This window comes from Acanthopagrus latus, chromosome 20, assembly GCF_904848185.1.
Source record: "Acanthopagrus latus isolate v.2019 chromosome 20, fAcaLat1.1, whole genome shotgun sequence".
Lineage (NCBI taxonomy): Eukaryota > Metazoa > Chordata > Actinopteri > Spariformes > Sparidae > Acanthopagrus > Acanthopagrus latus.
In genome coordinates this window covers 10,844,645-10,862,558 of record NC_051058.1, presented here as the reverse complement: position 1 = coordinate 10,862,558, position 17,914 = coordinate 10,844,645, and the positions used below count along the sequence as shown (strand labels likewise).

General features: G+C 43.6%; 1 protein-coding gene across 4 annotated transcripts in view; it reads right to left on the bottom strand.

The window, feature by feature from the left end:
• Positions 1-17,914, bottom strand: part of capn15 (calpain 15) — a 52,125-nt gene that overhangs the window by 18,313 nt on the left and 15,898 nt on the right. For all 4 annotated transcript variants that reach the window (XM_037080781.1, XM_037080780.1, XM_037080779.1 and 1 more), the window contains 2 exons: positions 8,677-10,333; positions 375-583 (listed from right to left, as the gene is read on the bottom strand). In XM_037080781.1, coding sequence (XP_036936676.1) covers positions 375-583; positions 8,677-10,311 — 1,844 coding nt within the window. In that variant the 5' untranslated portion in view covers positions 10,312-10,333. The remainder of the gene's footprint in view (positions 1-374; positions 584-8,676; positions 10,334-17,914) is intronic.

The following is a 17,914-nucleotide window of genomic DNA, read 5'->3' as shown; positions in this document are numbered from 1 at the left end:
TTAATGCTTGCCTTCACTTTCTGCCCACCAATTTTTCAGTTTCTCGCTCTTCACTCACTGTTTCACTGCCTATCTGTCACTGTCTCGGCCTCTGCTAGCTTCAAGGCTTCATCTAAAGCAGACTCAGACAAAACCCACACACAGATGTGAAGCCTTATCTGTTTTTTTTATTACTCTGAACTTTCACAGGGTCTGAAGCGAGCGAAGAACGTCCTTTAACGTCGGAGATCTTTGGCTATTATTGTTCGACCTGAGCGAAAGACATTGATCAGGGCAACCTCCTCCTTGTTTTTTTTTTTAAATAAACGACCTGCCTCAACATTGGTAATCTAGACTGATGAGGTTCCCATGTGTCCTCGTGTCAGTTGGCTCACCAGCAGTTCCCAAGCAGGCCTTGCAAGATGTCGGACGGTCGAGGCGTGCGGAAGACGGACCACTTGACGCCCCGGTCTTTGAAGTTGCTGCAGTTGATCTCGTGGGGACGGAGCCACTTTTTAATCCGCTGCTGGACACTGTCGCCCTCGGGGAAGCCCACGGAGCGAGGTCCCGGGGGGAAACTGTCATCCACGAAGTTCACAGAGTTCTGAAGGAGGAAAAGTGACATGAATGAGTCTACTGAACATGGTGACACAACGACTTCTATTTAACATGTGGAGAAAGAAGTATTCAGATCTTTAACTCAAGTGAAAGCCCAACACTTCAGGGTAAAATTACACCAATACAATGAAAATGACTTGTGTTAAAAATCTTACTTAAAGGGGAATTCCAGCATCTGGGCCTTATATTTACATGTTTGGGTATTTAAATGATTGAAACTTGGTTTGAATGGTTGCAATGGCTGCAGTGTAATCCCTTTGGGCAACTGCAAAGGTCAGAGTTGCATCCGCATAAAATGCTTGTTTTGCCACCGACACGCTGAGGTTGTTATTCCAAGTGTCTGACAGCATTACGGAAACAATTCATAAATAGACAGACCTTTCTGTGAAATTATACGTTTCGTTTTGTTACCAGAAACACAAGTCTCATTCTGGGAAGTCTCTGTCTGGAACCTCGCAAGGTGTAGGGTTCCAGTTGCTGCCTCATCTAGATTGTTAAAATCAGTTAGATATTCATCCATGACCTCGGAAATACAGTTTTGTTTGCAGTTCCTTTAAGTAAACTTCAAACTCCTCTCTCCAACTATCTGACTCACGTTTCCACCTACATCTTCCTGAACAACTCACACGTTGAGCGACTTAAAAACCAGACTTCTCCTTGACATGACTTGTGTTTTTGGTCATGACACAGATATTATTATGTAACAAAAGGTCTCTCTCTGTGGAAATTGTTGCCATAGTATGGTTAATATAATGACCTCAGCTGGTCAGTAACGAAAAAAAGAACACGTGGCACAGATTAAAAAAAACAAAAAAAAACAGAATTCCCCTTTAATCTGAAGTAAAAAAAACCCCAAAAAACCCCATAAAAAATAAGTATCAATATCTGATTGTTAGGTGGTTATTAAATCCATTTTCAAATCAGGCCCAAAAGGAGTTGGAGAGAGCACTTAAAAAATGAAGCTTTCCAAACAGCTAATGTGAGCCTGAAGGACACTTGAAGCTTTGAGGACTTATGGTTAATCTCTACCCTGCGTTTCTGATAGGACACATTTTGCAGGTGGATGATGATTAATACGGGACACTAAAGGCCCGCCACATGAGCCCTGGATTCTGTGAGAAACAAGGACAAAGCTGCTGCCTGCCTGCCTGCCCAGTTTCTTGTATGTCTGGAGGAATTACTCCTACAGTCAGCGTGGCACCACACGTGTACACAACGGGAGATGAAATGTTTGCGCCTGCCATGTACCGACCAGGATGCAGGACACATATGCAAATCGCTTCATGAACAAACATTTCAAATGCTTCACTTTCTGACACATTCCCTGCAGAGCGCCAGAGCATTTAAAAATGACACACAGGATTTAAACACCCTGAAATGTTGCTGCCTCTCCACTGTATGCTGGACTCAGACAACATAGATAAATGAACAGATCAAGACACCCAATCTGTCACACTATCTGCCCATCTAAAACTCTCCTGTACAAACCCGAGAGGGTCAACAGACACACACGCAACCCTATCCGGTTTCCTGTTTGTGGTGTCAGGAGTGGGCATGGCCAGTCGTGTCAGTCAAAACAGGCTGGAGTAACGTGGGCACCGTACTGGAGGCTCACAGCGAGGCGAACTGATTAGTCTGCATCCTCCACAATCCAATTCTGTTGCCTCGATGCGGTATTAGCTACCAGACGGAATCACTTCAGTGCTGCCTCGCCGCCCCGGCCAGCCGAGGTCTCCATGTAGCTTACCGATTCTGTACTTTACTGGCTTATGCGTGACCCTTGCGCTGGCTTATATTTTGTGGGCTTAGGGGCCAATGTGGATTTATTACAGAGGTCGAGTGGAAAGGTATATAGAGACTGGACTTACAAACTAATGTTGCTCAAAGAGCACGGTCATAAACAACGGAGGGTTAAAGAGTCAGCCTCATTAAGTCCAAACTGCACCTGGTAGAGTTCAGCTCCAGCTACTAGCTGTAAGGTAGTTACTATAACTTCTCTCTGGTGAGACAGGTGTTTATACAGAAGAGGTCCATTAAGAAAAACAGCCCGAGTCTTAACAAGCACCGGAATACTTAGACTGGAATCTAATCTAAAATATTACATATTACACAAACATCATCATTTTTGGAAGCTAAGAGGATAAACTCAAAGCCTGTTAGTTCTAAAGGATAGATATAATATAAGTTTGCCAAGATGTCTGTTTTATTGGCTTAATCTGATCCGTCAAACGCAGCAATGACTTAAACTAGTTATAAAAACGACTGCATTTAATGCTCCAAATTTTGTCTGAGGGAGACATCTGAGTTTACACGTACGACTAATGCAATACTATGTGCGTTTGCAGACTTTTACCTTCCGTGTTTTAAGAATGAATTAATTACCTTGAGAAATACTGTGTGGCAGTTACAGGCCAATTTTCACACTTTCTCATCTGCAGGTTAAAGGGAACTTCAGATGATGAATAAATCAGCAGGGCCTGATGATGGCGGTGTGTGGTACGCCTCCAGTATGCGCTAGGAAATCCTGCAACGTGCTTCAGCATATTCTAATCCATCCTTTCACATCCAGAAGGTGCTTGTGTTAAGAGTATCCAGTTGCACTCGCCTCTCGTATCGCAAACACTTTTGAGTGGATTGTTCTGAGTCACTTGAAAGACTTGAAAATCTGCTGCAGTCTTCCCAGAAGTGAAAAAATGTGCTGCACATGCTGCAATTAGCCCGTTCACATCCTGAACGCACAGTTGTTTGTTCGCACCGCTCAGTATAATGAAACTGATATGAAACTCAGGGACACGCAACTGCTGATGAGAATCGGTCTATTGTCAAACTGCCAATTTGACCTATTGCATTATTTTCCCAACCGGTCCCTCACCAACATACTAATAATTAAGTGTTAGTATACTAATACAAGTAACATTACTAATGGTACATGTATTCATCCTGAACCGACATAGTACTGCTACCACTGTCAGGACATCTTTTTTCCTGCTACCAAACTATGACCACTGTGCCGATGTATGTACGAACCTTGACTTCTGTGTACTGTTACACAGCTAAATACAACTCATTACAATAACGTTTAAAGTACTTATGATACTCATGCTAATAACAATACTACTTACAATGCCAGTCTTAATAATACTGTCAATAATAACATTACTAATAGTGTTATCAATGCTCTAACAACAATAGTGATAATCATAGTAATGCAAATGACAATAACAAAGATACCATTGCCAGTAACGATAATAACTAATGATATTAACAATACAAATACTCATAATGACACCAATAACCATACTACCAATGTTAATGCAAATAACGATACTAAGAATGACGGTAATAATAACACTCAAACAGGTCTCCATAGACAAGAATCTAAAATGGATAAGCATTGAAGTAACTGCCTACATAGAATATGATTTCAAGTTAGTACCAAACTGGAAAACCATCTTTTGGATCGTGTCAGCGGTATGAATGACGTTGACGTACAAGAAAATATTTTCCCATCGTTCAGGTTGCATTGTTGTGACATCTCCCAGCATAAGTCTGGCTGACTGTTCTCACTGAATGAACACAGTGCTGCTGTCTCTGATTCTGTCACTGGGCAAGTGCCAGCATGCAACCAGGCCGCGATCAGCCAATTCAGTGCCGAGTTAAAATCCTGCTGCCTTCCCTCCATCACCCAGACTACACACAACTGGCAGGTGTGGAGGACAGCATGCTTGTATCTTGATATCCACATGTTACAGACAACCTACTGGTCTGAAAATGTGGAGACAAGGAACCACAGAGCTAGATTTCATAGTGCCACACTCCTTAAATCCCAAACAAAAGAGTCCCTGAACAGGCTGGTACGTACAACACTGTCACACGCAGTGAAAACCTGTCACTGCAGGCAGTCACAGCACACAATCCAACATGCAAACCAAAACCCTAAACAAAATCCCGAGTGGCAGAAATCCAAGCAACAAGTGGCACAAAGAGCGGTGCAATGAACACAAATAAAACAAATCAAAGTCAATCTGTTGCCATGTAGCATCTTTTTGTTGCCCCCCCAGAGGGTGACATGGAGAGAGAACACAGGAACCACTTCCAGCCATGCTGGGTTTTACAGTTCACAAGCGGCGCTGATGGCTCTTAGGACCGTTTATTCGTTTGGCACAGTGAGCCCCTGTCATCAAGCGTGTGCACACACACCCTTCGCTCCCAAGACCAATCAAGTGGAGTAGAACAGAAAGGAGGCAAACGATACCATCTACACTCAGACGAGCAGAGTATTTCTCATTCAAGGGCAAAACAATATGCAGTAAAGTGCACTTTTCTGAGTGATACTGCAACTGCAATTCTAATCGTGGTGAAAATGGGAATGGCAATTCTACATTTCATTTTCAATGAAAAATAATACCTTTTCTTACTACAACTCACCCTCCTCTGCCTCTGATTGGCCGTCACTGCCTGCCTTCCGCACATAAACAAGTATTTCTAACCATCCCCCTCCAGACAAGCGATTAAGGAGTGTTTACTTGCAAAAAAATAAATAAATAAATAAATACTATGAATCATTTTTACTTTTAATTGCACTTTGACTTTACCCATTTACTTTAAGTGTCTATTACATTACAGTATGTTACAGGTAATGGGGCTGGTACTGAGGCAACACAAAATATTTCCTTAAAACATGACAAAGGATGATGCGGTGCAGCAGTCTCCTGAATAACGCTGCTCAGCAGCTGTTTTCGTCTTTCTCTTCCAGCATTGTAATTCAATGTCAGTTTGTGTCTCGCTAAATATTGACAGTATGCCAAATACTCCACAGTATCATAAGATAACAAGTTCACATTTACCATGGCATTGCCAGACACTAATAAGACCCACTTAGGAAGCAAACATGGGTGCCTGCATCATTGTTTCCAAGCATTTCTGTTTCTGTCCATCCAAAAGTAAATGTGGACAACAGAGATTCTGCACCGTGGAGGGACTTTTGCAAAAGGTTTTTAGTTACCTAAAACACTACTGACGTGTGTACAAAAGGCGTAAAGTTAAGTGAAAGTCACCCATACAACTAGTAGTTACGTAAAAGTATTAAAATATCTTTCCTTCCAATAAATAAGCTTTGGTAGCAAAAGTTGATGTAAAAGAGAACTATACATATCTTGGCATGTATGTATATACTGTATACTATGAGCTCGCCAATTATTAGATTCCGTATTCACCATTTTTATGATTATCAGATCAGTGTTTTTTTACCCAGTTGTTGATAAATCAATGTCATTTCTAAAAGTATACTGCTGTGGCTTTGATTCAATTGTACTTAGTTACAAGCGATCAGTGATTTTAAGAAATATCTATGTATTTGTGAGAGAGCCCATCTCTGACATTCCTAACCTAACTCATGCCTAAACCGAACAAACTCAACCTACAAAGGCAAACAATAAGAGCCAAGACATGCAGTTGGATCCATAATACAGTACCAAACAGTCATGTTCCAATAAGTCTGGAGAATATGATTTGTAGGCTGGGGCATCTCTTTACCACCAAAACACTTCATTCATAATGGCATGTTTTTGTTGCAGCTTTTGCCATTTGTGCATTGCACTTGGCCATATTGTTCGATTATATTGCGATTCACTGCGTGGCCCTCTCTCAACCCATAGCTTTGGACAAACTCTCCAGTAACTTACGGTATATTTCATCAGCAGCACTATCTGCCATAATCCAGCAGGTCTAGAAAGAATACAACGGAGAAAAAACAACTTGAAACTTTCACTGCATTCATGTAATCAGCCTGCACAGACACACACCCTGTCACAGGGTAAACCAAAAGCTTTAATCATCATCACATTTTTACCACTGGTTTGTCATTGCTCTGCAAGTGTTGACGCCTTGATGGAGATAGATTAGAAAGACTAACGCCTCTTGCTTACCAGTTCTACCCAGCTACATCACTCTGACCCCCCCAAAACCATGCTGCAGCAGTTGATGCTGTTAGTGATTACATTCACTATAGGGAAGCGGATCATTTCTGCTCCTCTTCTCTCTAGCTCTGCTACTAAAAATAGGCCGGCCCTGTGTTCACCTTACCATGTACACACACATGCACATCCACACACACGCACACATTGACAAGCTACACTGGAGAATTGAGTGCAGTCGTGTGGAGAGGGTGGGACGGGGGTGGAGGGGGTGTGGTGGGTGGCGAGGGGGGAGCATATTTTGAGATATTAGCAGAGAGGAGGAAAAAAAACAGGATGAAGCATGTGGGGATAGATGTGATGGAGGGAGACAGGATAAAAAAGAGATGAAGAGGGGAATGTACTTTGAAGAGCGTGGAGGGGGCAGAGCTGGAGAGAGGGAGGCCTGAGATATTTGGAGGGGAAAAGGGAAAGATGATAAGAGAAAGACTGGCTTAAATGTCGATCTTAAAATTGGGATGAGAGGAAGAGACGGTGGGTGTGGGGGATCTCCGATATCCTTCCTTCCTAGTGAGCCAACTTCACTCCCACGCTCGCAGCAGTGTGCGCCTTGACTTTCAAAGACGCAATTAATAATGCATCCTAAAGCTTACTTCATGCTATTGTAAACATGGTATGATAGGTGTAGCAAGTGGGCACGCATCGGAAACCCATGTAAGACTGCCCCCCAAAAATGGCCTGATTTGATCTGATCAGGTCTGGATTCTGCAGAGGTCCAATTAGTCCACTCAGGTCTTGCTCATTAGCATAGGTGTTAGTATCCTTAAAGGTCTCGAATGAACCCTTCAGACAGCCCTGAGTGAATATCCATGACAACTTAATACAGGCTTATCAAAAGCTTTAGCACGGCATAGAAAGAGAACATTAAGTGGTGTGATACAAACAAGCCACATAAAGGGTGTCACATCTTCGGCGTAGTTAGGGAAGACGTCTTTGTGTCTCCAAACAGCCGTGTCACCGCGAATCACACCAACCACGGCTCATGAATGATTCCATTGATCTCAAAGTCTTCTTGATCTTTCAACAATAAATGCAGAGGCACTGGAGCAGGTAAAACACATCATTATTTCAGGTTGTGACAACAGACAAGCCCATAATTAGAAAAGCATCATTAGGGGTTTGTCCCTTCAGAAAAACAAAAAAGATGAATCACTTAATGATTAACATTCATGCAGCTGACTGAAATTGTTCTGTTTGACGGTGTGTACTGATATAAAAATGAGCGTGTGCTGTCCGCTTGATGAGAAACACAGTTTTGATTGTTTAATAACTTGGTAGAACGTGACGCAAGGAAGTTCACATTAAAGGGAAATTACATTCACAATGATAAAAATTGTTTTTATCTCTCACAGACGGGCCTGCTATTACACAGCGATATCTATTTCATTAAGTAGTCTAATATCTTCCTCAAAGTTGTTTTTGGTGTCAGATGAGGACAGGAAACAGAGAGTCTGACTCAAAGTAGTCTTCATAGGGGAAAAACAATTCCCAGCAGTTTAATCAAAACAAATAATAAAACCAGGCTAATCAAAACCTCAGAATAAACGAGTTTTGAAATCCTGAACAAGAATTTTGTGACTTCTCCCCTGTAACGGAGACACTGTCACTGCAGCTCATTTAGGTGGCCAACATTCACGCGCTGGTCGTTTAAAACTCTGCTAATGAAGCAAGTGCAAACAGAGGCAATGACAAAGCCTATTAGTATTTCTCTGAAATTTGATAGCGAGAGCAGGAAGAATGCCAGAGTCATAACAAAAAGAGAAATAACAATGAGGGAACTGTGCACTGAGAGGCAATGTGCATCCTGTGACACATTACACATTGAAATAAGCCAATTTTGACCAAGGAAACTCAACAAAATGTGAAAGTAAAGAGATAAAATTGGCCACACTTGATTTGACTTACTGTCAGTTGCCTGTAGATGAAGTTGCTACTTTATAAAATGATGCAAATTCAATACAACAGCAGAAAATCACTTACGGAGTGATAAAAATCCATGAAGCAAACAAGATTTCACTTTAAACCGCCCTAAGCTAGTGTAATTCACGATGGCACACAAAGTCATTATGGCTCATTAAAGTGTTTTTTTTTTCGTTTCCCTTACCTCTCTGCAGAAGCTCACGATGTTCTCCCAGAGCTCCTTGGCCTCGCCCTCATCATTCCGTCGGCGGGCCTCTACATGCATGCTCTCCCTCCTCTTCAGAGGCTTGACGACTTTGCGGAGGGTGAGGTACTGCTGCGGTGTGTGGCATGCTGCACAGTTCTTGGCCTTGGTGTCATTGAGCAGCGTACATGCTGGGCAGCTCCACTGTCCTATCTTCTCCTGAAGGCTTGATGAGGTGATGGAGGAAGAGGAGCTTGAAGCAATAGCGGAGGAGGAGGAGGGAGGGTAACCCCGGGCCTGTTTCCGTGTTTTATGACCCGAGGAGGAGGAAGGTGTGCAGGAGCATGATGCAGTGCCAGCCCCCTGTGGGAGGCCACAGTGTGTACAGCAGCGGGGCAGTGGCACCTGCTGCTCCTGAAAGCCATGCAGCTTTGAAGAACCACATGCCGAGCACTTGGGGGCACCTGTTGGGTTGCGCAGCGTGCACTTGGAGCATGCCCAGGTGCTAAAGTCCGGGCTGGAGGGGCTGGCCGGGGTAAATCGTACCGTCTCACAGCCTACGAGATCAATGAGGTCAGCACCGGCCCACGACGATCGGCAGGCTTCGCACTTCGATGAGCCGCCTGGGTTGGGCAACGAGCAGCTAGGGCACTTCCAGGTGGGGGCGGATGAAGAAGGAACAGGGACGTGGGGGGTCAGCGGATGGTGGTCTTCTTCTTCCAAGATACTGAGGCGCTTGCTGGGGTAAGAAGGTTCTTGGGGCTGGGCATGTTTGGGCTTGGCTGGCCGTTGTGGGCCCGGCTGGGGTGGCACACTGGTCGCTGAAGGGGACGTGGGGCTGGGAGTGTTGGTACCTGGGTTTGGTGGGCGCCCTGGAGGGGGCACTTCTCTCCTGCTGCGGGGCACAGGGTTGTTTTGGAGGGAGGAGGAAAAAGCAGTGAAAGGGGAGGAAAGGGACTGTGAGGAGACATGGGGAGGTTCTTGAGGATCACAGGGAGGGGCTGGGGGAGAGTCATCCGTTAGGTCTATGAGGAGTGGAGCAGCCCCTGCTGTGTGAACAGGAAACCCAAGCACAGGCGTGCGCACCTCAGGCACCACTAGTGCCTCAGGGGGTATTTTAGGCAAAGACAGTTTCCTGGGCCCGCCACAGGCTGAGCATGACAGTGCCACAGGTGTGTTGTGAAGTGTGCAGCGAGGGCAAGCCCACCCCGAGTGGTGCACCTCCAGACCAACCACCTCTCCGTTGCTCTCAGACCGTCGGAGCACTTCCTCCTTAGGCGGATGCTGTCCATGGGGCTCAAGTAGAACAGTGGGGGTGACAGTAGGTGCTGGGGGTTCAACTGGAGCGGGCGGGAGGCCGTTGGCAGTGGCAGCAATGGTGGTTGTTGGAGGGGTGTGAGTGGCGGGGGATGGTCCAAAGCCACAAACAGAGCAGGCTCCAGATCCCTGCGGGTTGTTGAGTGTACAGCGGGGGCAGGCCCAGCGATGCTCCTCGGTGCTGCTCAGTCGCAGGATCTGGTTAAGGTCAGGTTTCTGGCGTGGTGCCTCGCAGATGGAACAGCGGGGTGCTGCGCCGGCATTTAAGAAGGTGCAGCGTCCACATGACCACTCACTGCCTCGCACCGCTGCTGCCATGGAGCCAGGGGAGTGAGAGTGGCTGGAAAACAGTAAACAATGAGTCAAAACAAATTCAAGAACCAAATGAGTCACTAACACATATAACTGCAACTGCTTAGCAGTAAAACATGCATATCAAGTGTGCTATTGTTGAGCTATTTCAGTCACTAATATTCTGAAAGAGGAGAGGAGCAAAGTAGGAGGAACTGGAAAAGACAGCAGCGAGACGAGGTCAGAACGTCTGAGCAATAAGAAATCTTGAAGTATGAAGAGTATTAATACGTGCTTCCAGTCAACCATGGGTGATTATCTAAAGGGAAGAGAGAGGCCAGCAAAAACATCTGAGAGTGCAAGAGGAGGACAGGCAGACAGAACTAAAAAAGGAAAATTGAGGGTGAGAGGGAAAGATTAGCCAATGCAGGGGAAAAATCAAATCTCCCTCCTGAGGGCTGCGAGGGCAGTAAATCCATACACAATGGCCACATGATTAGAGCCAGGAAGACAGCACACGGAGAGGAGGAGCAAGAAGAAAGAGGGGGACGAGAAGAGGAAGATGAGGGGAGGCTCGGAATACTAAGGGAAGGTGTTCCTGGAGTCCTCCTGACTGACACTTATTTGAATGGAAAAAACACATGGGATCTCTTCCGCTTCCTATTAGCACTCCTCTCTCCCCCTTTTTGCTCAGCGAATGCTAATGCGGGGCAGGCGGGGGCAACCTCGGTTCACATCAACGCCATGCCCAAATGAATTTCCAAATGAATTTTGAATGCATGAGCCTATTAAATCTGGCAGCAGTCGTGACTCTGGCATATTTTAGAGACACATCATTCACACTGTTGGATTTAAAGCAACAGCTACAATCAACATCTTTAACAGGACTTCAGCGGGTGTAAACAGCGCAGAGGGAAATGTGAGGAGAGGAGAGCGAATCAATTTTAGAGTGTTTTGATTCAGAAGCATGGGGAGCAATTCATCTATCTAGTCAGGCTACTCAGTTGATTTCCACCTCCCTAAAGCAGTCTGTTGTTGCAGATTGACTTGTATGTACAATTCATTCCGTGCGCCCGCAGTTCAGTCAATCTGACTTATTGATGGCGGGTATATTAGGGCCTTTGGGGGGAGGAAGCAGCACAGTTGGATACCACCAGAGAGCAAGGGGAGTTTGGAGAGGGACGGCCCCTGGGGAGGGACGCGGCCGGTGTCTGGACAAGCCCATAAATGTCACTGTCACTCAAGCTGCTCATGTGTGAACAGCAACACAGAGAGGGTAATGTGGGAATAGCAGGCTAGTGGAGGGTAAGGTGCTAAGAGCCAGGGCGATGCACAGAGACGCTGCCCACAAAATGACCCAGGAGCTTGTGATTCTGGTCACATTTATCCCTATTTATGACCTCGACGAAATCTGAGGCTGCTTTTACAACTGCTTTTTCGGGGAAACATGATTTTGTGTCTGTGTCTGTATATTCCCCGTGGAAACAGCCTATTTTTTCCTTGAAAATCCGCCTGATAATCCTTTGTTGTTTTCACAGTAAGGGATGGAAAAGAAACAATATCACAGTTCATATGACATTTTGATGCCACTGTCTAAGTATCAAAGAGACTTGTAAGAGTGACTGCTAGTTGGCCTGGTCTTCACCATTTGTCTTGGCCTTAGTTCAACTCCATTAAACCTTTTCAAACGAGGCATACGCTAAGAACCCAGGGGAACCCCTCACAGGCGACCTCTGGCTCCCGACACACTGTCCTCTCCCCTCGTCATCTCTCCTCCTGAAGGTAAGGAGGAGAATGACAGCAGGGAGGGATACTAATGTGTCTCTTTGGGTGTGTTTGTGAGTGAGGGTCCTTGCCGCTGGCTGTGTGCACTCGTGTGTACGCATGAAGCTATATTTATCTGAAGACATTGCATAGTTGCTTGTTATATTGTCCAACTGCATTTGTGCCTTAGTGTGTGCGTGTCCTTGGCCCCAGGGCAGCGACAGTATGGAAGGAGGAGTCCCAGTACTTTCTGTCAGGAGCCATTAGCGCTGCGTTCATTCTCCTGGGCTTGAGTCGGCGCGCCAACATAAACCGCGAGGACCCGCTGAGGGAGGAGGAAACTCGGCCTTCCAAAGATAACAATAAGCAAGAATTATAAAAAACACAACCCCTGTGAAGACACACAAACACTTCAGCACTTGGCTCTTTGTTTTTGCATTGTCTCAATGTATGTACCATGTCCTATGTACCATGTAGCTATACAATGCTAAGTGTTCTTGGTTTCAACCCAGGGGAGACATTTCAGGTGAAAACATCATGTATCATGCACTGGTCAGTTTTGAGAATTTGGGCCATTTGGCATCCTTTACATGTCTTCTATGAGATTAGTGAATAAAAACACATTTATGTGTTAATTTTATGGCAATAATAGTTGCACAATATATTGTTTTAGCATCAAGATCGAAATGTAATCACATCAGAGGAAGTGCAACGTCAAGTAAGCTAGCAATTTCCCATTTTAGGTGTGCCAGGTCTGCCACTCAGTAGTTAACCATAGTGACATTTGCCTACATCGTCATCTCGTAAAAAAACAGTATTTTTTTCTTCTAAATATGGCATAAAACTGAAATACTGTGATGACAGATTCTATAATATCTTGCAGATGTAAAGTAAATGGATTCTAATTAGCATGTAGCAATTGTAAAAACCAATTTGCATATTTTAACACCAATTGGCCCCAAAAGTCAAAGAAATAATATTTCTTTTCTCTTCCTATAGCAAAGTTTCATAGCGATATCTATTTTCATCCTGGTCACATGTAGTGTCTTTGTTTTTGTCATAAAATGTTATGGACTTAAATAAATATCTTTGAAAGCTGCTCTCTTACAACAATTTTCTTTCTTTTACCAGAAATCAGCACTTCAGTAACAGCTCAATAAACTTTACAATTTTATTCCAGGAGTTTGTTTAAAATGTCATTCATAGTCAATCTTTATATATGTTTTGGAGGCATCTTTCATCAGAATCTCATTTTTTGTTGCTATTGACACTACCGTTTTTAAAAAAACAGATACATAAAATTCCCTCTGTAAAAACCTTGACTCTAATATGTCAACAAAATGAAACAGAAATTTGGGACCTGGCTTTATCGCATATATGAAAATCAGTGCCTATCTAATTAGGTTACATTATGTTAAATTTGCATATTCAAACTTATAATTTCAGGAAACTCGTGGTCCAAAAATATTATTGTCTAATTGTTAGTATTCAACTGGGTCTTGAGTTTCATGTCAATATTTGCTGCGTCAGTTAAATTGTTTTTGACCTGTAGTCTCTCCCCAATATAAGAAAGCGTAAATCAGTCACACAGTAAGAATTTTAGAAAAGCATGACCTAAAAATGACTTTAGGATGATCTGAAAATATTCTCTCCAACTCCCAGCAAGCGGTGCTGCGTCCACAGACTGCAACAACCCTCCCAACACCCTCCACAGCTGAAATTAAGTGGCAGTCCCATGCTGGCATGGCTGGCACATGTTCACACCGTGCTTAGCTCTCCAAAGTCCTGCCTATCCGAGGGCCGTAAACAGTGATGACGACGCCGGTGACAACAACAACAAGTGTCGGCGTCTCATGTTTGATGACAGGTTCTTCCCTGCGGCCGTTCTCATAACTGTCAGGCCTCTTTCATCTCCGGCGACAGAGCAAAGTCGTGGTGTCAGCCATATGGAGACTTTGTCAAAGCAATTGATTTGGTTCTCGATGGGAGCATGGGGATTGCAAATTCATTATGTTTCTGTCTGTGCTGGTCGACAAAGGGGCTCTTCATCAAAGTAATCAGCCTCTCAAGGAATGTTTAATATCTAGCTTAATTATCTCATTATTATCTGCTGTAATACTCATACCTATCAAATATGACTAACGCATGATGAACAACTAAAACTGAGGATGCAGCAAGGACGCAGTGTGAATGTAAATTGAGTGCACTCATGTCTTTGTACGTACAGTACATGCCTGCAGCAGAGCAAGAGCATCTACAGCCTGTGATCCTTGGACCCTTGTTAAAAGGATGCCTTCCATGTACATGCTCCAGTCGCTCACTGGAGTGTGTACAAACACATATGAAAAAACACAAAGACGTACGCACACACCTTTTGTCCTTGGCCCCTGTGCTCAGTGGGGCTGCTCTAAAAGTGCCCACTTCAGCTCCTCGGCTGCTCAGTGTCGCAGACCTCGGCCTGCAGCCAACAGCTTACAGTGGAGAGGGGGGAGAGGGAGCAAGAGAAGGAGAGAGAGCCTCATGTCTAGAAAACCCATCTCTTTGCAATGAGGTATTCAATGCAGCCTGCTGCCCATAAAGTACCTGCTCCTAGTCTGAATTCACTCAAGTAAGAGCATCAATAACCCATGGCTGATTTCTCAATGCTTCACTGGGTGTAAGACAATCAAAGGGCAGTTCAGTGGACTATTATAAAGTGTAAGAGCTCCACAACTCTCAGTAAAAATGAGCAAACAGGCGTAGGACAAGGACCTCCAAAACTTCAGCCTTGTTATGGTCCCAGAGTGCAAGTGATCCACAGACAAGAGTGGCATGACAAAGGATAATGCAATGTTAAAAAAACAAAACAAAAAAAACAACAAAAAAAAACATTTTGCAGTAGGTTGTTGTCTAAAGCTCATTTCAGTGAAGTATAAAGTGCAAGGGCGTATCTAACAAGCCAATAGCTGTCGGAACAAATGAGCACTTGTATCTATTTGTTGTACTCATCTGTACTGGGTATGGGTATCATGGGGCAGAGCGTAAAAACAGGGACTTATAGTGGGTGACCAACATCAAGAAGGATGGTGTGAACTCGTCACTTAAATAATTTGAACAGATTGCATAATTTTGACATCTTTGTTTTTGTGTGGTGGTAAACAAATGGCCACCAGCAGGTTTGAAACATTGCCAGTCAATGTGAGACGTGCCTGAGGTGAGTTGTTGAGCACAGAGCATCAGTGACCATTTGGCCCTTGTACGAGCATATCTGTACACTGGGTTATGCAAATGTCCATGGGAAGAGTAACGAGTGGGTTGCGGTGCTTTATAAGCGCTGAAAAGTTCAAATAATGGCATAATGCACTTTCTACACTAGCTAGCTACTCCCTGTTGTCCTTTAGTCTAGTGTGCTGCGAATGAGCCAACTGTGTTACTGACCAGTACATATTCTGTTCCTTTTCAGATAATAAATGGCGGCATAAACAGGAAAAACTAATATAAACAAGCCTTCAGCTCATCCCTCTTCACACAATGCAGAGTCGAGGGGTTACTTGAACCAGACAGCCACAGTGAAGTGTAGCACAGTGTGGTCACACCTCACAATTGGGCTAAAGGCTGAAATATTGTTGCACGTAGGCTCTATGAAGATCTGAAGCAAAAGTCGAAGAGGGTGGTGCGTTTACTGGGTAAACTCGAAAATGCGATTCTATCAAGTGGACCAATTATAGTCGCTGCAGTCAGCGTTGCTGCAATGAGCAGATTCTGGGGAGGTGCACGTATATGACATGAGCGAATGCATTTACATAGGGTAGGTCATAGAAAGGGCATAGACTCAACACAGGAGCATAAATCAAGATCATGCATGTTCTTACTTTTTCATTTCCAAACAAATAAATCATAAAAAACACAATACTGACTGAATAAAAGATTTATCAAACATGGCCATCAGTGTCTTGTCAACATTATTGCAACATCCGTTTCCTTAGGCAAAACAAGTGCTTTCAATCTTTGATACATCAGAGCACAGTTTGCCATCAATGACATTTACTTGATGCTTGTGCAGAGCTGGGTATCACCACTGATTTCCAGAACTGACTCATTGCAATTCACATAGTTTGGATATGATTCAATCTCTGATTCAACACAATTCAATATCTATTCAGTGAGGGCTATTATGAATAACAATTTTGCTCAGACATGAAAGAGATAAACTAGAGAGGACTAATGGTGAAAATTGTGCTGGGGACTCATCACTATTCGAATACAGCTTTCAGTTTATGAACCTTGATAGAAGCATTAAAAGGAGTCAGGGGTTTCCCTTTAAAATAACATCTCTTTGGTTCTTCTTTGGTTTGAGATGGCAGCAAGGAAGCATTCAGGACAGTAAGGTTTAAAATAAATTCTTAGGCTAGAGAAAGGCACTGCTGATTGTGTTTTCAGAACACCTATGGCTGGCTACTTGGATTCATTCCGCATACTGAACACTGTTACGAGATCAAGTGAGCCGAGTCTCGCCAGCTTCTCCCTGCGTCGCTGTGAGACATTTGGCCTTTGTGCGACAGTCATTAGCACTGCCTTTCTAAGGCTGGCCCTGAGCCCAGGCCTTAGGGGAAAGCGTGGTAACCTGCCTGGCCACTGGAGGCAGACTGTATCTGCTTTAAACATTCAACACACACAACAAGCATCACCACCAAACTGACTATTAGCGGGAAAGCAGCCGGCATGTCTGTTGATGTTGGCAATCCTTTTTCCTTGATGACTAAACATGACAGTAAGTCATGTAAAAGCAACAAACATGATTAATAAAGAACGAACACCAGAAGTACTTAGGTGAGAAAAAAAATGCAATACTATTAATTCTTCATCAACACTTCAAACGCTCAAGTGTCAGTCTAATGAATTAATCCTGACACCACACGAGGCTAAAACACAAAAGGAGTCAGTCAGCGCTTCACAGATATTATATAACACATGGCCCGGCTGTCAGTTAGCAGTGTGCAGCGAGTGTCAGGGGTTTCCATGACAGTTCATCTTGTGACTGGCTGTGCTTTAAAGATTCTGCAAAACACAAGGTTTCTAAAAGCCTCGGCTGTGACAGCACACCAATACAGAATGCCTTGATCCCAACATATTGTTCACTGTTTACTCCTGTTGCCCAACAGACTGATATCTGATAACAAATACATTACACTTCAACACTTCTCATCTTGTGTATGAACATGTTGCGTACTTTTGACGGAAACAAACCGAGTTAATTGCTATGAGAACAAACTTGGCAGACAAAAAAAACCAGACTCCCATCTGTAATGTGTGGCTTGCGCACATTACATCACAATAAAAGCCACATGCAGTACATGCCAAATAAATGAGTAAATACAGGTTAGCTGACTAGCCCATCAGTGGGTGGACACCTAATAATATCCATCATTAAGAAATGACTAATGCATCGATGATTTAATGTTAGTTACTAGTTATTTTACTGTTAAAAAAACAATGAAATGCTTTATAAACCATATATTAAGCAATTGTCAAGATTTATAAACTTCAGTTTTGATAATGGCCATCCAAATGATATTTATTGATAAACTACACAGTATTCATTAACCATTTACAAAGAATATAAACATAATTTGCAACTTAACAATACACAATTGCTAAATACATGTTTATAAAGCATTTCAATGTTTGCCCACAGTGAAAAAAATATACATTATGATTATTATACATTTACAATTGTTATTATCATGTGTTATCAGATGTGGATGCCTCTTTGAGAAATGCTCATAATCAAGGCGCAGTCTTTACAGTTTTAGATCATTAGCGATTGAACACTGAACATTTGGGTAAAGCAATTTAAAGAGATTTATACTGGGTCAATGAGGCTTTC